At 56.9% G+C, this 22,664-nt stretch overlaps 2 protein-coding genes across 3 annotated transcripts in view; one reads left to right on the plus strand and one right to left on the minus strand.

Moving 5' to 3' along the window:
• Positions 1-22,664, plus strand: part of CDH23 (cadherin related 23) — a 365,372-nt gene that overhangs the window by 301,661 nt on the left and 41,047 nt on the right.
• Positions 312-22,554, minus strand: VSIR (V-set immunoregulatory receptor). Of its 2 annotated transcripts, XM_042960120.1 has the most exons (8): positions 22,318-22,405; positions 16,785-17,011; positions 11,844-12,269; positions 11,284-11,340; positions 5,852-5,959; positions 2,969-2,996; positions 1,774-1,970; positions 312-1,613 (listed from the first exon to the last, which is right to left on the minus strand). In XM_042960120.1, exons 3-8 carry the CDS (start codon positions 12,172-12,174, stop codon positions 1,576-1,578), a joined length of 759 nt encoding a protein of 252 aa, XP_042816054.1. In that variant the 5' UTR covers positions 12,175-12,269; positions 16,785-17,011; positions 22,318-22,405; the 3' UTR covers positions 312-1,575. The 2 variants fall into 2 exon arrangements, with proteins under 2 accessions (XP_042816054.1, XP_042816053.1); XM_042960119.1 differs by lacking the exon at positions 16,785-17,011 and having other exon boundaries at positions 22,318-22,554.

Here is a 22,664-nt window from a genome sequence, read left to right on the forward strand (position 1 = left end):
GCAGTGCAGTGCATCCGGGGGTTCCTGGTTCTACCCGCAGGCCTGGGGGCTCGCTGCTGCTGGAGAGCCTAGAGCTGCTCCTTTGTTCCACCCCCCACTCTTGTCTCCCCCGCCCCAGGCGATCCAGCGGGTTCTGAGTCCTGGCTCTCAGTACCCAGACCCAGCTCGGCAGAGCCGCTCTCGGCTGCCAGGGGATGAAGGCCTTCCTCAGTGCAGTGCCCGGGCCCCTACACGGCCCAAACTCGCCCCTTCCCCTGGTGGGTCCCCCTCCCTGTTTCCACCCCAGAGTATACAGAGGCCCCCCGCTCCTCTCCATGTTTTAAAACCCTTTAATCGAAATTCCACAAAGGATTCCCTTGTATGTGTGTATAAAACAAATCCAGGGCATATGCCCTGAAGCAGGAGACAGAGCAGAGGGTCCAGAGCAGAGTTGCCACAAACCCTCCCATGTACATGCCCACCTGACAGGGCCACTCTGCAGCAAAGACTCAGCAGATTAAATGGGACAGAACACTGAAGACCGGGGTGGGTGGAGGAGGGCTCCCCGGGCCTCAGGCACCCCTACCTAGAAGCAGCGCAGGGATTAAAACCCAGCTCTTACAGTCCGTTCACCGGGTTTGCACGTGTTGCCCGTGTAGTTAATAGGACTCCCTCTTCACACTCAAGAGTGTCACAGTTGCGACAATACAGTATGTGGTCACCTTCTGTAGTGAGCACACTGAGCACTAGAGGGGGGAGGGAGGATGGGAGGTGGAGCGTCTCCACTCACCTTCCCAGCAGGCTCCACCTGCTCCCCCTCCCCACCCCCTACAGTGGGTATTGCAACCTCCTGCCTGGCCTCCGTTACCCAAGATGCCAGTTAGCCCATAGTGGCCACCATGCCACCATGTGCACTTCCTGTTTCAGGGACCCCGGTCAATGAACTCTGGGAACCAGAGGGCAGGCAAGGGGAGCCCAGATTTGCTGAACCCGTTGCCAGCTACTGGGGGAGGCTGCTGGTAGCAGGCAGCGGGGGGAAGGCTCCCATGGCCCGGAGGCAGGCAGGCCCAGCCCCAGAGACCTGTGGTTACAAAGAGGGAGTCTGACAGATGAGCAGAGGCGAGATCACCACGGCAGGGAGGAGTCTCTCCACGTCTTGTCCTGTATCTCACGCCTGGCAGGTTGGCACTGGGTAGGGGAGAGTTCCGCCCAGTGCCCATCGTGTCCCCTCTGTGTTGTCAGGTCCCAAAGACTCCTGTCCCAGGGGAGGAAGCTGCCACAGAGCTGAAAATTCTTGGGCTTCTAGGATGTAGGCCTTTTGGCATTTGCAGCTGGTGAATCTCGGGTCTCTGGGTGGGATCCCGGCACCCCACCATCCTTGAGACAGGGACTGAGGGATCCAACACCTTCTCCCTGCTGCCATGTAGCACCCAGAGGAGTTGAGGGTCTGGCCATCAGAGGTATCTCAAAGAGTCTGGGCTCAGAGCAGGAGGGAGGGAACCAGGGCCAAGGCTAAGGGACCACTCAGAGGGCCGGCTTGACCTCAAATGCGTCTGCCCCAGGCCCAGCCACGATCGCCCACTGGCCCCAGCTGGCCTAGATGGCCTCAGAGGTCGGAGAGTCAGGCACGGTGTCTGCAAAAGAATGAAGCAGAATGAATGAGGGGCTCCTCTCTCCTCCATCCTCTAATCCCACACCATGAGACTGGGAGGGGAGTAAGGCTGGTGCCCTGCAGGCCATGGGGAGGTCATGACCTTGCGGGCCATACTGCCGCAAGGGTTGAGAAGCACTCACCGAGGGTTGGGAAGAAAACATCCCCAGGGCCTGGTGGAGACACAGGAGTGCAGGGCTCGGAGAGCAGGTGCCGGCCAGACTCCGAAGGCTGCCTCTGAGCCATGTAGGACAGTGGAGGCCTGGGCTTGGCCTCTGGCATCGCGTGGGAAGACGGAGAGACCTCAAAGCCAGGGTTTTCGATTCCTTGAGGGTTGTTGCTAGAAAATCAGAGCTGAATCAGTCAGTTGTACTACCTGGGTTTTGGCCCCCTGCCCTCCTGCCTGTATCCCTCCTCCACTTCCTTACCCTCACCTGCCTTCGCACCCCAGGCCTCAGCACCCTCTTCCGGCAGGAAGGGAGGGTCCAGGGCCACAGAGAAAAGGCCATGGGCTGCACTCTCCCATCTTCTCTGAGCCGAGGGCATCTGATCCCAACTCTACCCTATTATTTGACCATCTGCCCCGGGCGTAGCCGGGAACCCGAGGGTCAGAGACACTTTCAGGACATTCAGGAATCTGGGGACAGGTTTCTCTTTGGTCAGTAGAGTTAATGGCATTAAGATTGAATGTCCCCAAGGCTTGTCTTAAGCTGAAAGGAGGAGTTCCCTTTCCTTCTTCGTGACTGGGAATAGGACAGCCTCTAAAGACATCCAGGTGTGCTGTCCTCTTTTGCATGTTTCAGTGTCTGTCCCCAGTTCAGCTGTTCTCCCTCCTCCCCCACCCTGGCCAGTTGACAGGGAGGCCCAAAGGTGGGTGCCTGGCTCATCCAGGCAGCATCAAGAGCTCGGCCTGCTGGGTGAGGGGTGGCAGGGAGAATAGCCAACCAGCACAGATGTGTTGGCCTCAGTAGCAGGTGCTCTTGTAAGTACTGTGCTACATGGCTATATGGGGACCTTGCTGCACAGCTGTCCTTCCTGTCAGCTGACCCAGGGCCCAGGGAGGACCGGGAAGGCCATGTCTGTGTTCTGAGCCCTGTCACGGTACAACCAGTTATCAGGGAGGAGAAAGGAAAGGATCCTATGAAGGGAGGAGTCGGTCCTGGTTAAAAGTTACCCCTCTCCCTTCTACATTAATTCCAGCCACGGTTTGGGTATAGACATTGCCCTACAGAGCCACAGGCCTGCGGAGAGGCAAGAAGAGAGAGAGCCTGCCGAGCTTTGAGTCGGGGCCCAAGCAGCTGCAGGAAGGTTTCTCAGGAAGGTCTCCATGGGCCTTACCTGTCCATCCGCACCAGCTCCTGGGCACCTAGGGACACACAGACAAGGCCGTCACAAAGGAAAGGCTTCCTTAGACAACATCCCTGCCCCCCACTGACAGATGCCCTTCAAGGAACTGGTGCAAGACCAGGCCGGGCCACGGTCAGCCCTGGATCCCACTTGTGTTTGCTCTGGGGGCCCATACTCTGGTGTTTATCCTGCAAGCGAGGCCTCAAGGAGCCGTGCGTTTTAACCAGTGATAGATGAAACTTGGGCTGCATTTCACAAGTATAAAGGACAACATTTGTCACGAGGAGGCCAGAGGCAGCCAATGCTTTCTCCTATGGCTCGATTAGGGGTCGTGAGACCTTCCGGATTTAAGTATCAACCAAAGGCCTGACTCCTGAATTGGCTGTTGCCTGTTTGGACTTTTGCCACGCTCTGGTCTTTCACCACGATTTGCTGAGTGGGAGTGGTGTAAGGTCAGTTCCAAACTGGAGGGTTCCTGATCCTCTCTGGCCCATCCTCCGTGTTACCTGTAGGTGGCCTTAGAGGTGACATCTCTTAGAGGAAGCTTGGGGGCCCGAGACCCCATCACTTCTCAGACATCCTGCCACTTTCTGCTCTTCCTCCAAAGCTATTGCCACCCCGCCCCACTCTTGGGATTCCCCACCCCGACACTGGCCACCAACCAGATACAGTGGCCCCAACTTCCCTCTTCCTCGCAGCTCCGATACGCTTCTCATTTGTAAGAGCTTTACCACGACCAGTGTGGGGAAACATGGGCGGGGGGGGGGGGGGGGAGGTGGCTACACAGAACACACAGGGAAGTTGCACAAAGGTTCCTAAAATCTCGGCTCTCGGAATCATGGCTGCTGTCTACCAAATGCCTTTGTGCGCGAGGCTTCGCGCAGGTGCCCAGCGTTCCCTGGGCTCGTCCTCTCCACCCTTTGGGGGAGGGATTTCTGGCCCCACGTTAGAGCATCTGACACTGGCTCGGTTTCCACACCCATCAGCCTCCGCAGCAAGCTGCTGACCTCAGTGCTCCCAACCCTTTCTCTGTGGCTCGCTGAGTGTGGCTCACTCCTGAGCACGCCCTGCCCACAGCGACCGCAGGCTCCCCGTCTCCTCCCTGACCTGCCGCCCCACCCCCTCACCCCCCCCCCCCTCCTCCCCGCCCCCGGGCGCTTAGCCTCTGCTTTGTGGCCCAACCCCTGGCATCTCCCGGTGACTTCTGTTCCCATGGCTCCAGCAGCAGGGCTTCTCCAGAGTCTAGATGCAGAACTGACCCCAGCCCTCGGCGTCCGGTCCACCTGCCCCATCCCGGTCCTTCCTCTGGAGAGCCCTCAGCTCGGACTCAAGGCGTCCCGGCACACGGAATAGGAGATACTAGGGGCCGACCCCAGGCTTCCCTCGCGTCCTCAGGATACCCCTACGGTGTTCGGGCCTGGGGCCTGCACCCAGCCAATGCCCAGAATTTGTTTTCCAGTTCCCGTTCCCTGACGGAGGCAGCGTTGTGGTCTGAACTAAGGGGGACAGAAAGCACCTCTTTATCTGGGAGCTGAGCGTGTCTCCCTCCACGTCCATTCCTCGCCTCCGTGAAAACGCTGCACGGGTGAGCACAGGCTCATTGGCAGCCCCACGGTGATTGCTTGGGCCCCCGGGTTCCTCTTTCTGCTACAACCCCCTTACCTGCCCCCTACCCACCCCCACCCCGGGGTACTTCTGGAGGTAGGCCATGGTGTCGTTTGCGAGAAGAATATGCGAGGAAGGGAAAGGCGGTCACAGCCCCTGAGTGAGCCACTGCGGGGCTCCGGGTGACAGAGGTCTCGAGGTGTTACAGTCCAGCCAGAGGAAGTCAGGTGTGAGCCAAAGCCACCTGGTGGCAGAGCAGCCCCGCTCAGCTCCCTCCTGCAGCCGAGCAGAGGAGAAGAGGTGGGGGAGGTGATGCAAGGGCCAGGGCAGAGGACTCTCCAGCCTCCTGCTCCTGGAGGACTCAGACTAGCCCAGGTTCATGGGTGGGGTCAGAGGAAGGGCAAGGGGCACTGTCACCACAGAGGAGGGTGAAATGGTGTTTGCGGCCGTGACCTGAAGCCTGGCTCCACTGCTTACTCACTGTGAGGTTCCCTAAGCAAGTTACTGAACCTCCCTGTGCCTCAGTTTGCTCCGTGGCAAGGTAGGAACAATTGTGGGACCAAGTCCTCGCGTTGTGATGAGGAATAAGCGAGAGAAGGTATATAACAACCTTGGCGTGGCACCCAGCACAGCGACCCTTCCAGGTAGGGGTTGGTGGCCAGGACGCTCGTGCTGGTGAGCATTTTGATGATAGGGTGGGATTATATTCTCTGGAAAAAGCATGAGCTGAAGCTCTGGGTTTGAGTCCCCGCTCTGCCGCTTGTTAACTTGCATAACATTTGGTTAATTATCTAACCCCGCTGAGCTCAGGTTTCCCAGCTATAAGCTGAAAGAACTGAACTGTTATCTCCGAGATCCCTTTCAGTTCCGATCATCCAAAGGTCATCTTTGTCCCGACAATTGCTCCGCTAGTTGCAAAACAAGCCTACCCAGACTTTAAAGCAGGTCCCCAGAGGATCGCCAAGGGGCAGCATTTTTATAAACCCATTTAAACTACTCCATGTGGTCATTCACTCATTCAGCAGATATTTTGTGAGTGCCCAGCCAGCACCGTAGGGGGCTGGTGGGCCCTCGGGTCCCCCAAATGGCACACCTGGGTCCCCTCCTCCCTCTACCACTGAGCCCATCTCCTTGCAGGGCCTATGGCAGCTTCCATCTCCGGAACAGAGAGGAAATGTGCCTGCCTCTTTGCTAATCCCAGAGGCTGGGCTGGGGGCTGGGGCCGACCACTCATACCGTCACCCACCCCAGGTAGGCAGGGATACTCACGGCGGTTGGAGGCCACCTGCCTTTGCTTGTAGACCAGGAGCAGGATGAGGGGAAGGCAGAGAATGCCCACGATGCAAGCGCCTGTAGCCACAGCAGCAGCCGTGATGCCTGTAAAGGCAGAGAGACGGCCAAGGAAGGTGAGGCCCCGTTCCCCCTGTTCCTCCTGAAGGGAAACTGAGGCCCAGCAAAGGAAGGCCAGGCCGCAGGGGGACCCAGCTTTACCCAGGCCACACAGCCAGACCCTCAGTGACCTGCAGAGGCACAGGAGGCCCGGGGATCCCCTTTCAAAGAGAGCCCCATGCGTCCTTCCCAAGTGGGCTTAGGGCACACAGAAATGAGACCAGGGGCTTACAGTGGAGGCAGCTCCAGGGAAGAGAGAAAAGGGTTTTCATCCCAGCCCCCTGGGGACAGTCCAGCTGCCCTGGGCCACAGGTTGTTTCCCGTAAAGGGAAAGCAGGCCCTTCACAGACCCCATGCCATGAAGTTCAAGGTCAAAAGGAACCCAAGTGCTGTAAAACTTTTGGAGGTAGAAAGCAGTAATGGTCGCACAACATCGTAAGCATAATTAATGCCATGCTTAACAGTGGTTAAAATGGCGAATTTTATGTTCTCTATGTTGTACCACAATAAAAACAAACAAACAAACAAACAAAAGCCCCACTCAGCCCGAGAGACCCCTCAGCTCTAGACACAGCTTCCAGAAGTGATCTCGCACATGAAAGTCACAGGGGGAAACTTGGGTGAGAACTGGAAAAATGTGAATCCTTGATCTGACATTTAAAATTGTTTTACTTCCTAAAAAAAAATAAAAATAAAAAAAATAAAATAAAATTGTTTAACTTCCTAAATTACAAATAAAGAAAAAAACCTGTAAGTTAAAATATATTCAGAAGTTCCCTCCTCTTCCTCCCCCCAGGTCCCCTGCAAAGATACAGTCACTGTCCATGCTTTTCTCACGTGTAACCTAAATTTGCTCCTTGTGTGACTGCATGTATGTATGTATATATATATATATATACATATATATATATATATACGTATATATATATATACGTGTATATATGCTTTTCATGACAATCGCTTTCCCCACTGAGCATGGCTTGGACATCTCTGTATCACACAGAGATCTATCTCGTTCTGCCTAGGGCTTTATCATGGGGCTCACCCCAGAATTTATTGCAACAGTCCCCTATGGGTAGCTATGTAGATTACTTCCATTTTTCAACATAACTAATAACGTAACAGCGAACTCCTCGTGTCCACATCTTCGCTCACTTGGGCAAGTACCTCTGTACATAAACTCCCAGCAGTGAAAATGCTGAGCCAAAGGGTAGGCGCATTTTCTTTTAGGGTATTGCCTAATTGCCCTCCACAAAGGTTGTACCGCTTCACGATCCCACCAACAGCGTGAGAGGCTTGACTTATTTCCGCCCATCTGCTGACTCCAGAAGTTTAGCTGGGAACAGACATGCCCTCAAAACCACAACCAGCATAAATGCGTTTTTTTTTTTCCTGATTTTAGCCCTTCCCAAAATATGGGCTGGGATACCCTGTCACGGTGTCCACTTGGCCCTGGGAGCTTTGGGAAGGTGGACGGGCTGTGGTCTCAGTGTTGCCTCTGCACTATTTATTTGGGAATAAAGGCTGTTTTTATCTCATTGTATTGCTAAATAACCTGATGGTGTAAATAAGCTTTCCGGGGGTTTGTTCATACCACGGAAGAGAACAAACTGTTTACAGGCACTTTAGACATACCCACTGGTACAGGAACAGTTGCTATGCTAATTACAAACCAAGTTCAACTTCACATTAAAGCAGGCTCCCTGCAGATCTTGGCAAGGCTGCATTTTGATGTGGACTGTTGCAAGTAGACACGTTCTACAATTTAGACGTTTGAGGATTTCTAGCCCCCCAGGCACAGGACCTTCTTGCGGGCACTGAGAAGCGAGTTACAAAGCACTCTTTTTCTAGGTACCAGAGCAGGTGTCCAGACTGGTACTAAGCCACATTCAGTGAGGTGAGTCAGGTGCTCACTCATGGTGGCTCCCTGTCCGTGGCCTGACTCCTGTCCATAGGCAGAGATCCCCCTCTGGGGCCACTCTAGGGGATCAGGGTTTGGTTTCTTTGCAACCTGGGCTAAGAGTCGAGGCCAGGACAGGAAGGCACGGGTCTGGGGACAGCTGTGTGGGCCCAACTGTCCTCCAAAGCTGAGGGCTCTTCTGCAGAGCCCCAGCTCTCCATCCCTCCCGCCAAGCATGGCCAGTACCTGGGCAGGAGAGGAGGGAGCCCTGCTTGGTAGCCATCCAGAGCCTGGCTCATGGGGAAGGTGATCAGGCACTGGCAGCGACAGCTGCCAGGCCAGCTCTGAGACTTGTGCCAGACCTTTACATAGCACGCTACAATGGGAGCCCCAACCCCCAACCTGCTCAGCAGTGCCTCCTTGTCTAGAGCCTGCTGGTACCCTGTGGGTCGGTAGGGAGGTATGAGAGGGGAGGAGGGAGTCTGGTCAGGCTGCCCGGTTCCCCCAGGAGGGGGCTGGACAAAAGCAAACCAAACATCCTGCTGTGCAGGGGGACAAGGAGGTGGCTTTGTGGGGAGATATAGGCTGCTCAGTGCCCCCGCTTCCCTGGGCTCAGTGAAAAGCCATACAGCCCCTCAGCAATTCAGGGTTCCTTGGGGACCAACTGCCTCAGCCTCTCTCCCCTCCTGTTGCCCCCACCCCCGACCTCAGACTGATGTGGGCTTTCAGAGGATTTCCTAACCAGCTACCCCCACACTTTCCAAAAAGAACATTAGGAGACAGGGCAGCAGATAGATCAGGAAAACTCAGAGCTGCCCAGGGTGGAAGCATCCTTAGCAGATCAGGTAGTAAGGTTGGCCGTGGGACACCTGTCTTAGAGCGAGCAGGGACTAGGGTCTTTCCAAAGGTAGGCAGCACGGAGGGCAGTACCCAGTGGCCAGCCCTGAGGCCCACCCAAGCACGTGGGTCACCAGGCAAATGTTTCTAAACCATCAGGAGACATGGGGCGCCTGGGTGGCTCAGTCGGTCAAGCATCTGACTTTGGCTCGGGTCATGATCTCACGGTTCGTGAGTTCGAACCCCCTCATTGGGCTCTGTGCTGACCGCTCAGAGCCTGGAGTCTGCTTCAGATTCTGTATCTGCCTCTCTCTCTTGCCCCTCCCCTGCTTGCTCTCTCGCAAAAATAAACAAACATTAAAAAATAAAATAGAGAGTTTATGTAAAATCTGGACTTCTGACTGTGCTTGAAACTGGAGTGGCTCTGGCAGCCCCAGGCCCCCTCCATGCATGCAGCAGTTGGAATTGCACTTACAGGCTGGCAGCTGGGTGCCCACCACAGTCTCCACCCCTCCCTACTGTCTGACTCACCAGGTCCCCGGCTCAAGGGGCGCTTGAGTTTTTGATCCCTGATTCAGCCTCTTGGGTAACGCTGATTGCCTCCCTGTTTGTAGGAAAAGGACACCCTCGCTCCCATTTCTGAGTGGACACGTGACACCTAGAGAAAGGGAGTGCTGTCCAAACCCTCCGCACTGCACCCAAAAGCACAGCTGGGTTTCTTTGCATCTGACCCCATGCCACCTTAGCGGTAACACTCCGCCAGTTATAGTCTCCAGACCTCCAGAACCAAGAGTGTGGAAAGGGATCGGAAAGGGACTTGCAGAGGCCATCAAAGCCACCCCCCTGCTCTCAACAGCTAGGACAGAAGTAAACACATCCCTCTGGCCCTGGGGGGGCCAGGTCACTGTGGACAGCAGCTCAGGGAGGCAGGGGCCAGAGAGAAGCCACACATCCCTGTGAATTGGAGAGTCAGCCAAATGTCAAAACCTGAGAGCAGAGGAGCCCAGCCCTGACCCACGCCAGACCATCAAGTTCAAGGCTCTGCCTCACCCTTGGGTTCTTGCCAGCCAGATACCTAGGGTTTCCCAGGTGACCTCTGTTTCCTTAATTCCCACAGCTCCTTTTCTAGAGTCTAGAGAAATGAACCAAACCTCTGCTCCCTCTCTATTTTGTACCTGGTTTCTTTGTTGTCCCCACTGGCATCTCTTGTCTGTGTCCCCAGGACTTCAATTCATACAACTAATTTCCAGAAAATTGGTATTGACAGAGGGTAGGACGGCCTGGCCCCCAGGCAGGGTTTGCGCACTGAGAATCAGGCGCTCTGGCTGAGGGACTGGGAGCAATCCCTTCACCTGTCTGAAGCTCAGTTTCACCATCAGTGAACCGCGGGCAGTGGCAGAGGTGACGGTCCCTAAGGGAGCTCTGGGGGCTCCTGGAGGAAGAAGCGGGACTGGAGGGTTGCTCAGAGTGGAAGGAGCAATGGGGAAGTAGAGACTCGTGGGTCCGGCCAGGTGAGGCTCGCCCCGTCCAGTATGCTCGTGCGCACGGTCGTCCGCCCTCGCTGGGGAGCTGCCAGTGGAGGAAGTGAGGACAGCAGTGGCTCAGTGCCGAGGCGACACATAAGGGCTGCGGTGTGCAGGGAGAGGGGCTTGAACCAAAGAGTTCCTTAGTTCGATGTGGGTCTGGCTCAGACCGAAATGTGTGTTTTAATTTAATTCCTGGCTAAACTGTCGGTTCAAAAAAGAGCAGTGTGAGTAGAAAGTTACCGCGACCCTTGAGGCGGGCTTTGGCGATGTCTCCCCTTTGCCTGCTGTCTCGAAGCTGCTGGGCATTCTTTCCTGGCCTCTGGGAGCCCCCACATCCCTTACAGCAGTGCCCCCTTCCTCCACAGGGTACCTCTCTGGGCAAACACCAGGGGGCTGACTGCCACCCACTGCCTTACGCATCCCTCCAGCGGGGGAGAAGGTGGAGTGAGCACAGCCCAGCTGTGCCTCCCTGGGCATCTGTTTCCATGCTTATAAATCGAAGATGGTGCCGCCTACTTCAGAGGGTTCTTATCAGAATCCGCTGCGATACTGGTACTTGAAAGGACTTAGCACGGTGCCTGGCACATAGTAAGAGCTCTAGGAAAGGTAGATCTCTTCCCCTTCTGGAGCCTCTCCGTCCGCCCTCCCCCATGCACAGAACGAGGAAGTTTTAAGTAGGTGCAAGCCAAGAGGAACCCCACAGCCCTGTCATCGTCCCGGGTGGCGGAGGGCTGGTGGGCAGGAGAGGCACACACTGAAAACAGCCTGTGGCACCAGCACCTGTCATGGGAGGCACTTGGCCAAAGGTCACTGCCAGGGCACACCCCACCCAGGGCTTTGAGCCTTGGAAGGGGAATAGGCTTCTGGGGACTACAGCCACCTGGCTTCAATGAAGGGGAAAGCAGAAGGGAGGGGCAACAGAAAAGGAGGAAGGACGGGGGTCCCGTGGGCTTGGGGTGATGAGATCAGAGTTTGGAACGGGGCCTGGGTCCAAGATGAGGACAGAGGAGAACAGAGGACCCAGAAGGGCCAAAAGAGTGGTCCCTTACTTTCACTCTCCCTGGGGGAAGGTGGGTACAAGATGCACTGGGGTGAAGCTTCTTTGTCTGTGGGAACAAAGAGAAGGGTTGGTTAGGTGGGCTTGAGGCCAGGGAGGCTTGTCCCAGCCAGCGCGTGCACACACACACACGCACACACACACACACACACACACACACACACTCCCCAGCTCAAACCCCCGGTCCCATTCCATGACCACCATGTTTTCATGAGCAGTGACATCCCAGCCTACGTTTGTACACCTCCTCTCGTTACACAGAACGACATACACGCTGCTGTCCATCACACCCCACCGACCAGAGATTTCCACACAGCTCCACACACTATGGCCACCCTGTCTCGCACACGTCCCCGGAGTGCCAGTGCCACCCATATATAGGATCACACAGTCTCCGACACAAAATCACCCACGGTCGCACCATCACACGCGCAGCAGCACGCCCCCAGAGTCACTCCGTCTTCCTCCCCGCTCACCCTTCCGGAGGGGCGCACACACCACCCCCCGCAGTGACCGCACCCCCCCACACTGTCCCACAGAGGACGCCCTCACCTCTCTGCACCTGTAGCTCTATGGCACCGTGGACCCTCTGCTCCGAGTGGTGCTGCCTGATCTCCACCACCAGGCAGCAGTAGAGGCCGCTGTCCACCAGGGTCAGGTTAAACACGGTGATGGAGAAGTTGCCATGGTGGTCGGAGACGGATTGCAGCCCGTGGCGCTGGGCCAGGTCCTGGCTGCTGTTGGCCTGGTGGCCGCTGTGGTGCAGGTGAAGGTCCTGGAATGTGAGGTTGCGGATGGGCCGGCGCTCCGAGCAGAGCTGCACTTGGCCCCGCAAGCCGCGGTACCACGTCTTGTAGTAGGTCACGTCGTGGCCCTTGGCCATGGGGCCCAAGATCCTGCAGGTGAGGGTGACGTTCTGGCCCTCGGGACACACGTACAAGGAATACGGTGTGGCGACCTTGAAGGCCGCCACCAGACCTGTTCAGAGAGACAAGAGACTGTACCTTCCGAGCCGCCAACACTCCCAGTTCCCCCAGAGCGGGGAAGAACCTTGGCCTGGGGCTCCAAGCCCCGGGTAGGTTCCCGAGCCACAGGCCCCAACAAGTGAGTCCACCTCCCTGGGCCTCAGCTCCCTCATTAGCTCTTGAACCTGATTCCCTCCTGGGCTGTGTGGGAGGAGGAGCTTCTCCAGGTAAGGGATGCCCCTGACCCCTGGAGAGCTGGACGAGGTGTAGGAGAGCAGGCAGCACACTGGGCCCAGCCAGTGCGTCCTTCTCCTCCCACCCCCACGGTAGGCACTGTGGCTCTGCTCACAACGGGCCTCCGGCACGTCCAGCCTCCGTGCCCAGTGCTGTCGGGTGGGAGGCAGGATGAGGAGCACAAAGCCTGTGTGGGAATGGCGGCCCTTGACCACCCTTCTGGGGCCATTAGCACCTTTGGCCCTTCCCTCTCCGGGGGCTGGTCTTGCCTTCCCACGTCCCCATCACAAGCACTAATGGAGCGCCTGTGTGTGAGGCCTGTGCCCGGTGCTACATCTCACCCGGATGCCGAGCACGTGGCCTCCCCTTGGGAGCTCGTGACCTAGCTGGGTAGACCGGGCGTGCATTCCTGGCAAAGTCACACCCCACAGGTTAAAGGGCAAACCAGTGCCAGCCTTCAGGGCACTTGGAGGAGGGAAGATACAGCCGCCCCGAGGATGGTCAAGAGACTTCTGGAAGGAGGAAGCGTCTTTGGGGTTGATGGACGGATAGGACTTTAGCAAGTAGAGAGGGTACCCTGGGCCAGGTGGTGAGGAAAAGCCCAGGGGTCTCGGGGACAGGGACAGGGAAATCATGAAAGGTCCCTTTATCCAGGTGCCTATTGCCATCCAGTCTTCTTAGAAATATTTCCTAGTTCATTTTGTTTTCAATAAGCAAATGAAGCCATCCCCCGGTCCTCTTTACCCTACCCCAATCCCCCGGCATTTAACCGTGTTGACTCCCATAAGCACTGGCCCCCAGAAGCAGAATGCTGGGGCTGGAGGCCCGGCTCCTTTAGCTGTGTGAGCCCCACCTTCCTCATGTGGTCATGAGAAAAACATTCGCTACTTCACGTGGTTGTGAGAAGCCTGAGCGAGGGAAAGAGAACACGACAATGTGAGCTCTAATGCCCTCTGCGGACATAGGGAGGATAGCTACAGTTATTATACATCAGCAGTATCTGAATCTTAATCGGCATGTCAAGGGCTGTTTTAAGTCAGGCAGACAGGGAAGGAGAGTTTGGATATGTGTACGGAATCCAGACTGGAATGTCTCTTTCATTGCCGTTGCCTGAATCAAGATAATGCCGCTTCCTCCTGCGGACACCCCCTTCCCTGCCTTTAGAGCCTGGGACCCACTAGCAGAATTGAAAGCCTTGCCCCGTCAGGAGGAGGGCAGCCTGGTGTAGCTTTGGAATTGGACCAGCCTGCTCTGGAGTCTGGTAGCTGGGGTCACTTAGACTCTGAGCTTCAGACTCCTCACTAAGAGACAGAAAGGAAAATTCTACCTGCCAGAGTTGAGGCAAGGGTAACAAATAATTTACATGAAGTGCCCTGCAGCACTTTGCTAGTAGTTGGTGCTTGCTACGCGGAAGCTAGGCAGCTCTCTAATTCGTCTTGGCAAGTCAAGAAACATTTCCTAGGAGTGAAAAATAGTTCTGCAGAATAGAATGGAGAAGCCAGCTTCAAAAACTCTTTCCCACTAAGATGTGAATGACTGATAACAGCTTGTGATCCAATCTTGGAGTACCTGCCCATTGAAAGCAGACCGTGGGGGGTTAGCAAAGCCATGGCCCCGAAGACTATGTCTGCAAGGTGGAGTTTTAGGCCCTAGAAAGTAAGGAGGACAGACGCACGCTTAGATGCTCCCACTCACTCCATACACATGTGAGAGGGAGTCCTGTCTGAGAGCCCCAGATTTATGGACAATCTTGGCCAAGGTGAGCAGAGATTTCAGAACTTCCTGGCAAGATGCTGATCTCGTCCTCAGGCAGAAACGTAGAGGCCCGGGAGGGGAAAAGTGATTTGCCTGAAGTGCGGCAGAGGGTATAGACTCAGAACCTGGAGCGTGGGAAGCTTCAGGTAAAGCCCGATCTAGTTAGAACTAGCAGAAGAAAGAGCATGTCTCCTGCGCAATGCTCCCTACTTATGGGCGTAAACAACCCTATGGAGGTAGGTGGTGTTGTTATTTCTCCTTCACTGAGGAGAAAAGACGAGGCACAGCGATGTTAAATAATTCACTGAAGATCACAGCAAGTGACTTGACTCCCCCTCACAGGCCTGTGTGGTGGCTGTCACCACCGAACTATGTGTGCCAGTAAATGGAGGCGGGGAGTAGCTAAGGAGGGGACCCTCCCAGGCACTCCGAAGAAAAAAAAAACCCACTCAAAGAGCAGACCAAGGAGTTGCCTGCCCTGTGTTCCCCCTCTCTCCAGCAGGCCCCAGCTGGGCACCCCCTCCCAGCACCTCTCCCAGCTAGCACCCCATCTTCCCTGTTCCCGACCCCACCCCCATCCCCGAGAACCCAAGGCCGGGAGCCAGGTCCAGATCCAGCAGCATTCGCCAAGAGCACACACACCTTGCAGGCTGTGGGCAGAGCTGGCTCAGCAGAGGCCGGGCCGGGCGCGTCTGGGGTGGCTGCAGGGGGCCAGGCGGACTAGAGGTAGAGACAGAAGCAGGAAGTGGCATACAGAGCTGAGCCACGTTGGGCTGGGGGCTGTGGAGTGGACAGAGGTGTAGATGGGGTGGGGCTGAGATGTGGGCAAAAGCTGGAGGTAGCTTGTCGGTGGTTGGGGGGGGGGGCGGGGGACGGTGGAGCAGGGTAGGAGCAAGCACCAAGGCCTCCAGGGGGGACACCAGCGGGGGGGAGGGGGGGGGCGGGGTTGCGGCCAGCAGGGCATCACTCCCCGGCTCTCAGGGTCCAAGCAATGGTGTCAATGAGCACAGAATTGCCTGGACAGCACTGGGGAGAGATTTTCAACAATGGAAGCAATTTCCTTGAAAACCCACAGTGGGGCAGAGAATTGTTGAGACCGGCGGGGGGCGGGGGGAGAGGAGGGGAGGGGAGGGGAGGGGAGGGGGTTGTGGTACATTGCTCAATTCCCAACACCCGACACTCCCCAGAGGACCTCTTCCCCTTTTAGAAAAAGGAGAAGCTGCAGGGGATTCAGATTTGGGGGTGGGGGACAGTCTTCAATTTCAGCAAAAGGACCAGAGAGCAGTGGGCTAAGGGTTCACGGGATCTTGTCCTGGGGGCGGCAGGGGATAGGTGGGAAGCGTCCGTTTGTTGTGTCTAAGACTCAAGCTGGCCTGTCCCTGGGAGGATGCTCAAAGGCACAGAGTCGGGGAAAATAATGCACACATCCATGCCATCCACAACTGCACGTGCACATGTGTTATCGGAGATATATATATATATATATATAGCACAGCTGGATTTATAATTATTTGGCAGGAGGATGTTGCTTATTGTCAGGAGCAGAGCCTTTTGGACACCTGGGTCATTGTCAAAGCCTGGGGCGAGTGGGTGGGGAGGAAAGCCCCTGGCTCCAGGGTGGCCGGGAGCATATGAGACAGGAAAACGGCCCTGGCCCCGAGCCTGTGCCCAGGTGGGAACCATCCAGTCATGGTGCTGCTCTTGGGGCCCAGCCCCACCCCGGTCCCCACCTGTCACTGGGTTAAGGAGGCAGAAGCGCCTAGAGGAAGATTGCTAGGAACCTGGAAAATTCCAGGTCTCAGGACTAAAACCTTGGTCTGACAGATCCCTGGGCCCCAGGCCCCACTTAGCCCTGTCCTTGCTGTATGCCCTTGGGCAGGTCCCACTTTCCTCTGTGCCTCCCTCTCTTCATCTCAAGAGACTCCCATGTTCCTAGCCCTTTCCAGCTCTTTCAGAGAGTCGTCCAGCCTTTCAGTCTGTGGCCAGAGAAAAGGGCTGTATTTCCTTAGGGCAGAGGAACAGGGCAAGAAATGGGCCACTTAGTTCTCATAATACACCCTGATGAGGGTATTATCAACCCACTTTAAAGGTGAGGAAACAGGGGCACTTGGGTGGCTCGGTCGGTCGGTTGAGCCTCCGACTTCAGCGCAGTCTGTGAGTTCAAGGCCCCCATCGGGCTCGCTGCCGTCAGCCTGTCAGCACAGGCTCTGTCCCCCTCCCCCTGCCCCTCCCCGGCCTGCACTCTCCCAAACATAAATGTTTTTGTAAAAAAGAACAAAAAACAATAAAGGTGAGGGAACAGACTCAGAGAAGTCAGGTGACTTCACCAGGACCACCCAACCGTGTGTGGTGAGGCTGAGAGCCACGCCTCCGACACATTGCTGCAGGAAGGAAGAGCCCCCCCACCCCCCACCCCTGAAGCAGGTAGCTTCATTCTCCAGCTGCTCAGATGACCTACTCATCTTCCACCCAGTCAGCCTTGCTCTGCTGCCTCAGACCTAAACTGAAAACATCATTCCGTCATTCCACAAATATTTACCGAGGTCCTAACATGAGCCAGGCCCAAGGCAAGAGAGGCCGCGGGGGTGCAGAGTTTCGTAAGGGATGTCCGCTCAGAATTTAGGCTTGCTTCTTGCACTTTCTAGCTGTGGGAACCTCAGCCTCTTGTAGAAGCTTCTGTTCCAGTCCAGGGGAGAAGGGCTTCATCTCGGGATGCTAGTTTTCGTGACTTCACCTCTTTCCATCCAGCAGGCACCTCGTGAAACCCTGTGGGTGTGCACGGGATGGGTGTGGGTGTGGGCAGGCCTGTGTATTTTCCCTGACGGGGCATGAGTTTAGCCTACGGTTGCCAAGGCGACGCCCCAGCCTCTGGAGGTGGGTCCCCAGCTTGATTAGTCAGGCCTGGGAAGCCCAACCCAAACAGCTGAACTCTGTCCAGTTGCTGCGACGGGTTGTAAGTAAACAGTCACTGATCTTCTGCTGTGGCTGGCTGTGTGCTAGGCGCAAAAGGCCAGGTCCCCACCCTCAGAAGGAGCACCAGACAGACTGGTCTCCAGTTCCCTGCCAGGCCCTGTTCCCCAGGACCGTCCTTGGAGGGTGTAGGGAAAGGCTCGGTTCTGTCTTCATCAAGCTGCGGAGCACAGAGGGAAACAGAGTCGAGGACCAGTCAGGACTGAGTCTGCCAGTGCTGAGTTAGAGGAAGTGCCCCCGGTGCGGGGGGCTGAGCCGTGAGGTCTGTGGCCAGCAAGGACAAAGGACATCTCAGATGTGTTTATTGATACCTGCCCCCGCAGGAAGTGTCCATTCACATCAGACCAAGGAGTCTGGGAAGGGGAAGCCAGGCTCTATTGGAGGAAGCAGCACTTCCAGCACCTTGGGAAAGCATCCATGCATCCGGGGCTGGAGGCTCTTGGCCAGCACGCCTCCCTGGAGAGGGCGCGGGCGGCTGGCCAGACGCCCTGCCAGTGGATGCTTCTCTGGATGCCTCCTTCCCAGACTCCCCCAGGCCCTCCCTGAGGATGACTGTGTACGGCCCAGAATACCAGCTTGAGCCAGCTTCCCCCAAGAGCCTGTGCTATGAAGACTCTCTAAGGTCCAGGTTCCGGTCTCTGGGGACCCTGTCCTCACTGCAGGCGGCTCCGTGGTGGTCGAGGTAGCCGGCACTTGCACAGGAGGTAGCCCGGGACTGACCAGATGCCCCATCTCCTTCCTGTAGAGGGAGAGGTGGCCTGGCCGGTGAAGGCTCAGCTTGCTCTCCCTCCCTCTCCCCGTCCCTGCTGTTGTTATCGGGATGGCTAATTGGCCTCAACGTAAGAGAGGACCCAGCTGGAGCTCCTGTATTTGTTTGGACACTGTATTTATTTGAGGAAGGCAACAGGGGCTGGGAGAACTCGGGGCTGGAAAAGGCCCAAAGAAGCCCTCCGACTGTGCCCTGACCTCTTAGGATGGGAAGTACTGTTCTCTTTCTTTTCCTCTGGGGGAGCTGAACTGCCCCCCTGCCACCAGCTATAACTCCTCACAGTGGCGAGTTTGCTTCTGCGGCGAAGGGGAGGGGACAACAGCAACTATAACACAGACAGTTTTACTTTTAGTTTTGTGGCGTAACATTGAATCACATAGAGAGAAGGTTATCCTCCTCCCCCACCTTTTTTTTTTTTTTTTTTTTTTTTAAACAAGGGACAGCGGTTTCGGGCTCAGAGCCTCCCCCGGACGATAGTTTCCGACTAGAATTTAATACTCCTATTTAGTGTTCTTATTAGGTACTCGTGTGATTTTGTTCTATTTATGGCAAGCGATACTGGCTTTCCATTGGTGGCAGTGATAGAAAGTTTCCTTTTCAAATCGATTTACTCAAGGAAAAGAATGAGTTGATTTGAGGGGGAAAAAATAAGTACATACGATTGGCGGATGCTGCAGAAATCCCAAAGGTAATGAGCAGATGACGGAAGCTCGGGAAACACCACCATGGAACTACCCTTCAGAAGGGGGTGGGCAGCCTCACTGAAACCATGGCACCCAGGCTGCCCGTGTCTCAGGGAAAGAGACCGGTCCCACAGTGAATAGAAGAGGCAGGACTTGAACCCAGGTCTCCATGGGAAATAGCATCCTGTGTAGAACATTCAAAGGACCGGGCTTGCTTGGGCAGAAGCACGGCAAGTTCATTACTGAATGATGGATGGGCACGACAGCCACTGTCTTTCTCTCTGGGGACAGTCAGCCACAGTAAATAGGCTAATTGCAAAGATCAGTTGCAAGATCCCAGTGAGACAGGCAAACCCCGATCTGGTCTTGCCTTGAAGCTGCAAATTCCCCATCTCTAGAGAACACCTTTAAGAGAATCTACGGGTACCTCCATGGACATTTCACGCTTTAAACACTTAGAGGTGCCGACAGGTGGCTGGACCGGTGCATCCTTCAGACCTCCAGGATCCTTCGAGTCCAGTCCTAGTGAAATCGGTCAACGCCCTCCCACACCCTGGGCTCTCTACTGGCTCTGTAGGCAGCAGGGAACGTAGACGGAGAGCCAGTGGCATGCGGCCTCGGAAAGCCAAGAAACAGCTTAATGCTCCCCAGGTGCCGGGTGCTGTGCTGAGCTTGTGCACTGACTCTTCACAGCAGCCCTCTGAGGGAGGTGCTGCCATCGTCCCATGTTAGAGATGAAGGAACTTGCTCAGAGGTACCGAGTAACTGGCCCAAAGTCACAGCAGTCAATGGCCACCGTGGGATTTGAACCTAGTTCTGGCTGACTCCCAAGGCCAGACTGTTAAGGGACGGGGCTGTACGGGAAGCATGCAAGGCACACAACTTCGGGTCCCTTGCTTCACCATCCCCATGCAGGGTGGCACGCAGCCCATGGCACGCGGCATGGCCAATCCCAGGTTCACCCCACCCAGGTGAAGCCAGACTGCTCCTGGATGAATAGCTGACCTAAAACGGGGGGCCTCAGGCTCAGTATGTGGGGCTCAGTGCTGGTTGAAGGGGTCACTGCCAATAGGCCAGATGGGTACCCAGGAGCCCTCCCTTCTTTCCTTCCCTTGATCTACTAGGGTGAAGACCCATATATACATGTATATAGGGAGGTGGCCTCTTTCAGCTTCCCAGCTGTTCCTCCCACTTGGGCCGCCCTCTCCCAGGAAGGTCAGGCCCCAGCAGGGAACCTCTGCCCTGCTTGGGGGAGGAAACAGGAACAGCTGGCCCAGCTCAGCAAGGGACTCGCTGGTATTGTTGGCTGTCCCCAATATTGGGTAGATGCCCCCTTGTGCCCAATGGCCGGCCTCAAGAGCCACCCCGGGGCCTCTGGACAGAAGGTAGAGGATTTCCTAAGAGCTGACCTTTGCTGTGTCAGAGGCTTGCGCCACTGGGTTACTCAACAAGACCCTGCAGTCCTGTTTCCCACGAAGGGGAAGAAGGGGTCTCCCCTCCCTGGCCTCGGTGCACTTCCCTGTGCTAGTCCCGGTGTCTGGGCCTCCTGGACTAGCCTATAAGGACATGGTGAGGACAAGAGCTTCCTCAGGTCCTAGGAGTCCCCATAAGGGAGGAAGGGTTTCTGCCACCCTTAGGGTCTGCTGGGTCCTAGCTCTTCCCTCCACCCACCTCACCCTGAGTCGGGTCCAGGTAAGGGGCATCTTCAATTCTTACTGGGCTTCTGAGCAGCCTGCTCTCCACCCCCATTGTCCTCGGTGCCGACCCAACCCCGGGAGCTTACAAAAAAGGCCTACGCCAGCCACCCCCATCTTGCCTTCCCAGACGTGGAGGCTTTGACCTTGAGCAAATCCTGCCCAAGGCAACCCAGCACCTCAGCAGGCCAGGGAGTAGGTCTTTCCAACTCACAGACCCTTCTGACCGTGCCTGCGACCAAGCCTTCCGTCTGTTCACTCCCATGTTGCACAGCGTACTGGGTAGTGTGAATATTCACGACCGTGCCCATATTACCGTTAAGACTACTGAGGCCCAGGGTAGTTCAAAGTTAAGAGAATGCTTCTGACCCCTTTTAGGGGAAAGCTGCTTAGAGCCCTAATCACTGCCGTGAGCCGGGCCCAGGAAGCGATGGCCCTTGGGGGTGCCAAGCTGAGTACCAGAACCACTAGGGGAGAAGGCTTCTGGCTATGTAGACGATATGAAGCCAGGGGTGCTGAGCCTTTCTGCTACCGGCTACTCTGCAGGGTGGGCCCCTATGCCTTGTTCTCTAGAACTCAGTTTCCCAAACTGGGGCTGCTAAACAGAGAGCAGCCGCGGGGCAGGGGTGAGAAAACAGAAGGGCCTCTTGAGGTCACTTGAGGCGAAAGGGGCGGGGCAAGTGCTCTCTGGGGGGTGTGGTGCTGGCCTTCCTGCCTGCCACCATGCCCTGCTCCTTCTGGAATCCACGTCCTGCCATGCAGTGTGGCCTTGGTGCCGAGACCGCCACCGCCATCCTGGAAGTATCCAGGCCAGGGCTGGGCAGCTCTGTGGGGAGGGGTGTGGGCTCCCTCCTCCTTATCAGAGGCCAGCCTCCAAATGCTGAGATAACACACTGCCTGCAGGCACGCAGTTCGTTTGGGAGGTACATTCCAGGTCCTCTAGACTCCCTCCTCTCCTTCCTCCCCTGTGCTCCCCCTCCTTTCTCCTTCTGACACACCCACCGGGTCCCTGTGCCAAGTGCCCCACCTTCTTCCAGCCTCCCTGACTCCCTGCATGACTCAAGCTTTCCCTGGGCCTTCCCCATAAAGTGTAGTTCACAGGCTGCTTGCTGGCCCCCTCTTCCCTTGAAATCCAGCCACTCCGGCGCTGGGCAGGCAAGAGCCAGGGGCCAGGCTGTGGGTACCCCGACCTCTGCCCTACCCCCAGGAGCCCCAGCCAAGATTCCACTTGGACTTGTGACAGTCTGGACTTCGGAAGAAGAAAGTGGTGCCGCCCTGGTGTAGGGCTTCTGAGGAAACTGAGACCAAAAAGATGTCACAAGTTATCCCAGGACCCAGAACGGGCTCACGGGTGAGCTGGGGAAATGCCCGCACATTCTCCCCGGTGCCCCCACATCAGTCCCTGAGCTGCAGCTTAGCCAGATGCCAGGCATCAGCTGACTCTTCAACTCTCAGCAACCAGACCCTCAGGATAAGGACCCGATGGGCACCCACATCTGGGTGTGGACCAGTGCCCCCCAAGGGTCAACCGGGAGTGTCACCAGGGAACAGGGCGCAGAGAGTACCACACTCCCTGCGCCCAGTAAGATCCTGGAGCCCTGAGGCTGGAGGGGCAGGGAGAGGCCACAGGAGTCAGAAGCCAGTGGCAGCCACTAGAAAATGCTGGGGCTGTCCCCACCGTTTTTGTCTCCTGCCCTGCAGCAGCTGCTCCTGCCCGGGGGCTCTCTGGGCAGGGAAGGGTCAGGCGAGAAGCAGTTCGGGCAGCTGTCAGAACGTGCAGATGTACCCAGCCAGAGCACTTGGCAGGGAGCTGCTGGCCCCTGCCCAGCAGTCCCAGCAGGTAGGAGACGCGCAGGCTGAGGGTGGGGGGGCGCCCGCCAGCTGCCTGCGACCCCTTCCCCCACCCCTTGTTCTCCCGGGGCACCTCCCCAGTGCCCAGGCTCCTGCCGACCTTACCTCGGGAGGCAGCCAGGAAGAGAGCGAGGAGCACAGGCCCCCAACGCCGGCCACCGGCCTCCGGGACTAGGGGGACGCCCATGTCGCCGTCGGGCGGCGGCGTCTGGAGCCCCGGGGGCCGGAGCGGGACCGCGGGCGTGCAGGGGGAGCTCCTGCTGCTCCGGGAGCGGCGGGACACGGCCAGCCGAGAAACCTCCGGTCGAGTGAGTGCCGAGAGAGTGAGCGCCCTGGGCGCCCGAGAGCGAGAGCCGCTGCTCCAGGGCCCACCCCGCCTCCCCCGCAGCGCCCCCGGGGGGCCGTGGGGGGAACTGCCTCCTCGCCGAGGGCCCCGCGGGAGGGGCTTCCCC

The sequence above is a fragment of the Panthera tigris genome, chromosome D2 (genome assembly GCF_018350195.1).
Source record: "Panthera tigris isolate Pti1 chromosome D2, P.tigris_Pti1_mat1.1, whole genome shotgun sequence".
NCBI lineage: Eukaryota > Metazoa > Chordata > Mammalia > Carnivora > Felidae > Panthera > Panthera tigris.

What these genes read in the sequence shown, in the direction of transcription:
- VSIR (XM_042960119.1), bottom strand. Translation starts at nt 22,399, where the DNA reads ATGGGCGTCCCCCTAGTCCCGGAGGCCGGTGGCCGGCGTTGGGGGCCT. An exon ending in GCAGGTGGCCTCCAACCGCC is followed by an intron (nt 2,997 to 5,851) that starts GTGAGTATCCCT and finishes GTGTGTCCCTAG; the next exon opens with GTGCCCAGGAGCTGGTGCGG. An exon ending in TGTTTTCTTCCCAACCCTCG is followed by an intron (nt 1,614 to 1,773) that starts GTGAGTGCTTCT and finishes ATTCTTTTGCAG; the next exon opens with ACACCGTGCCTGACTCTCCG.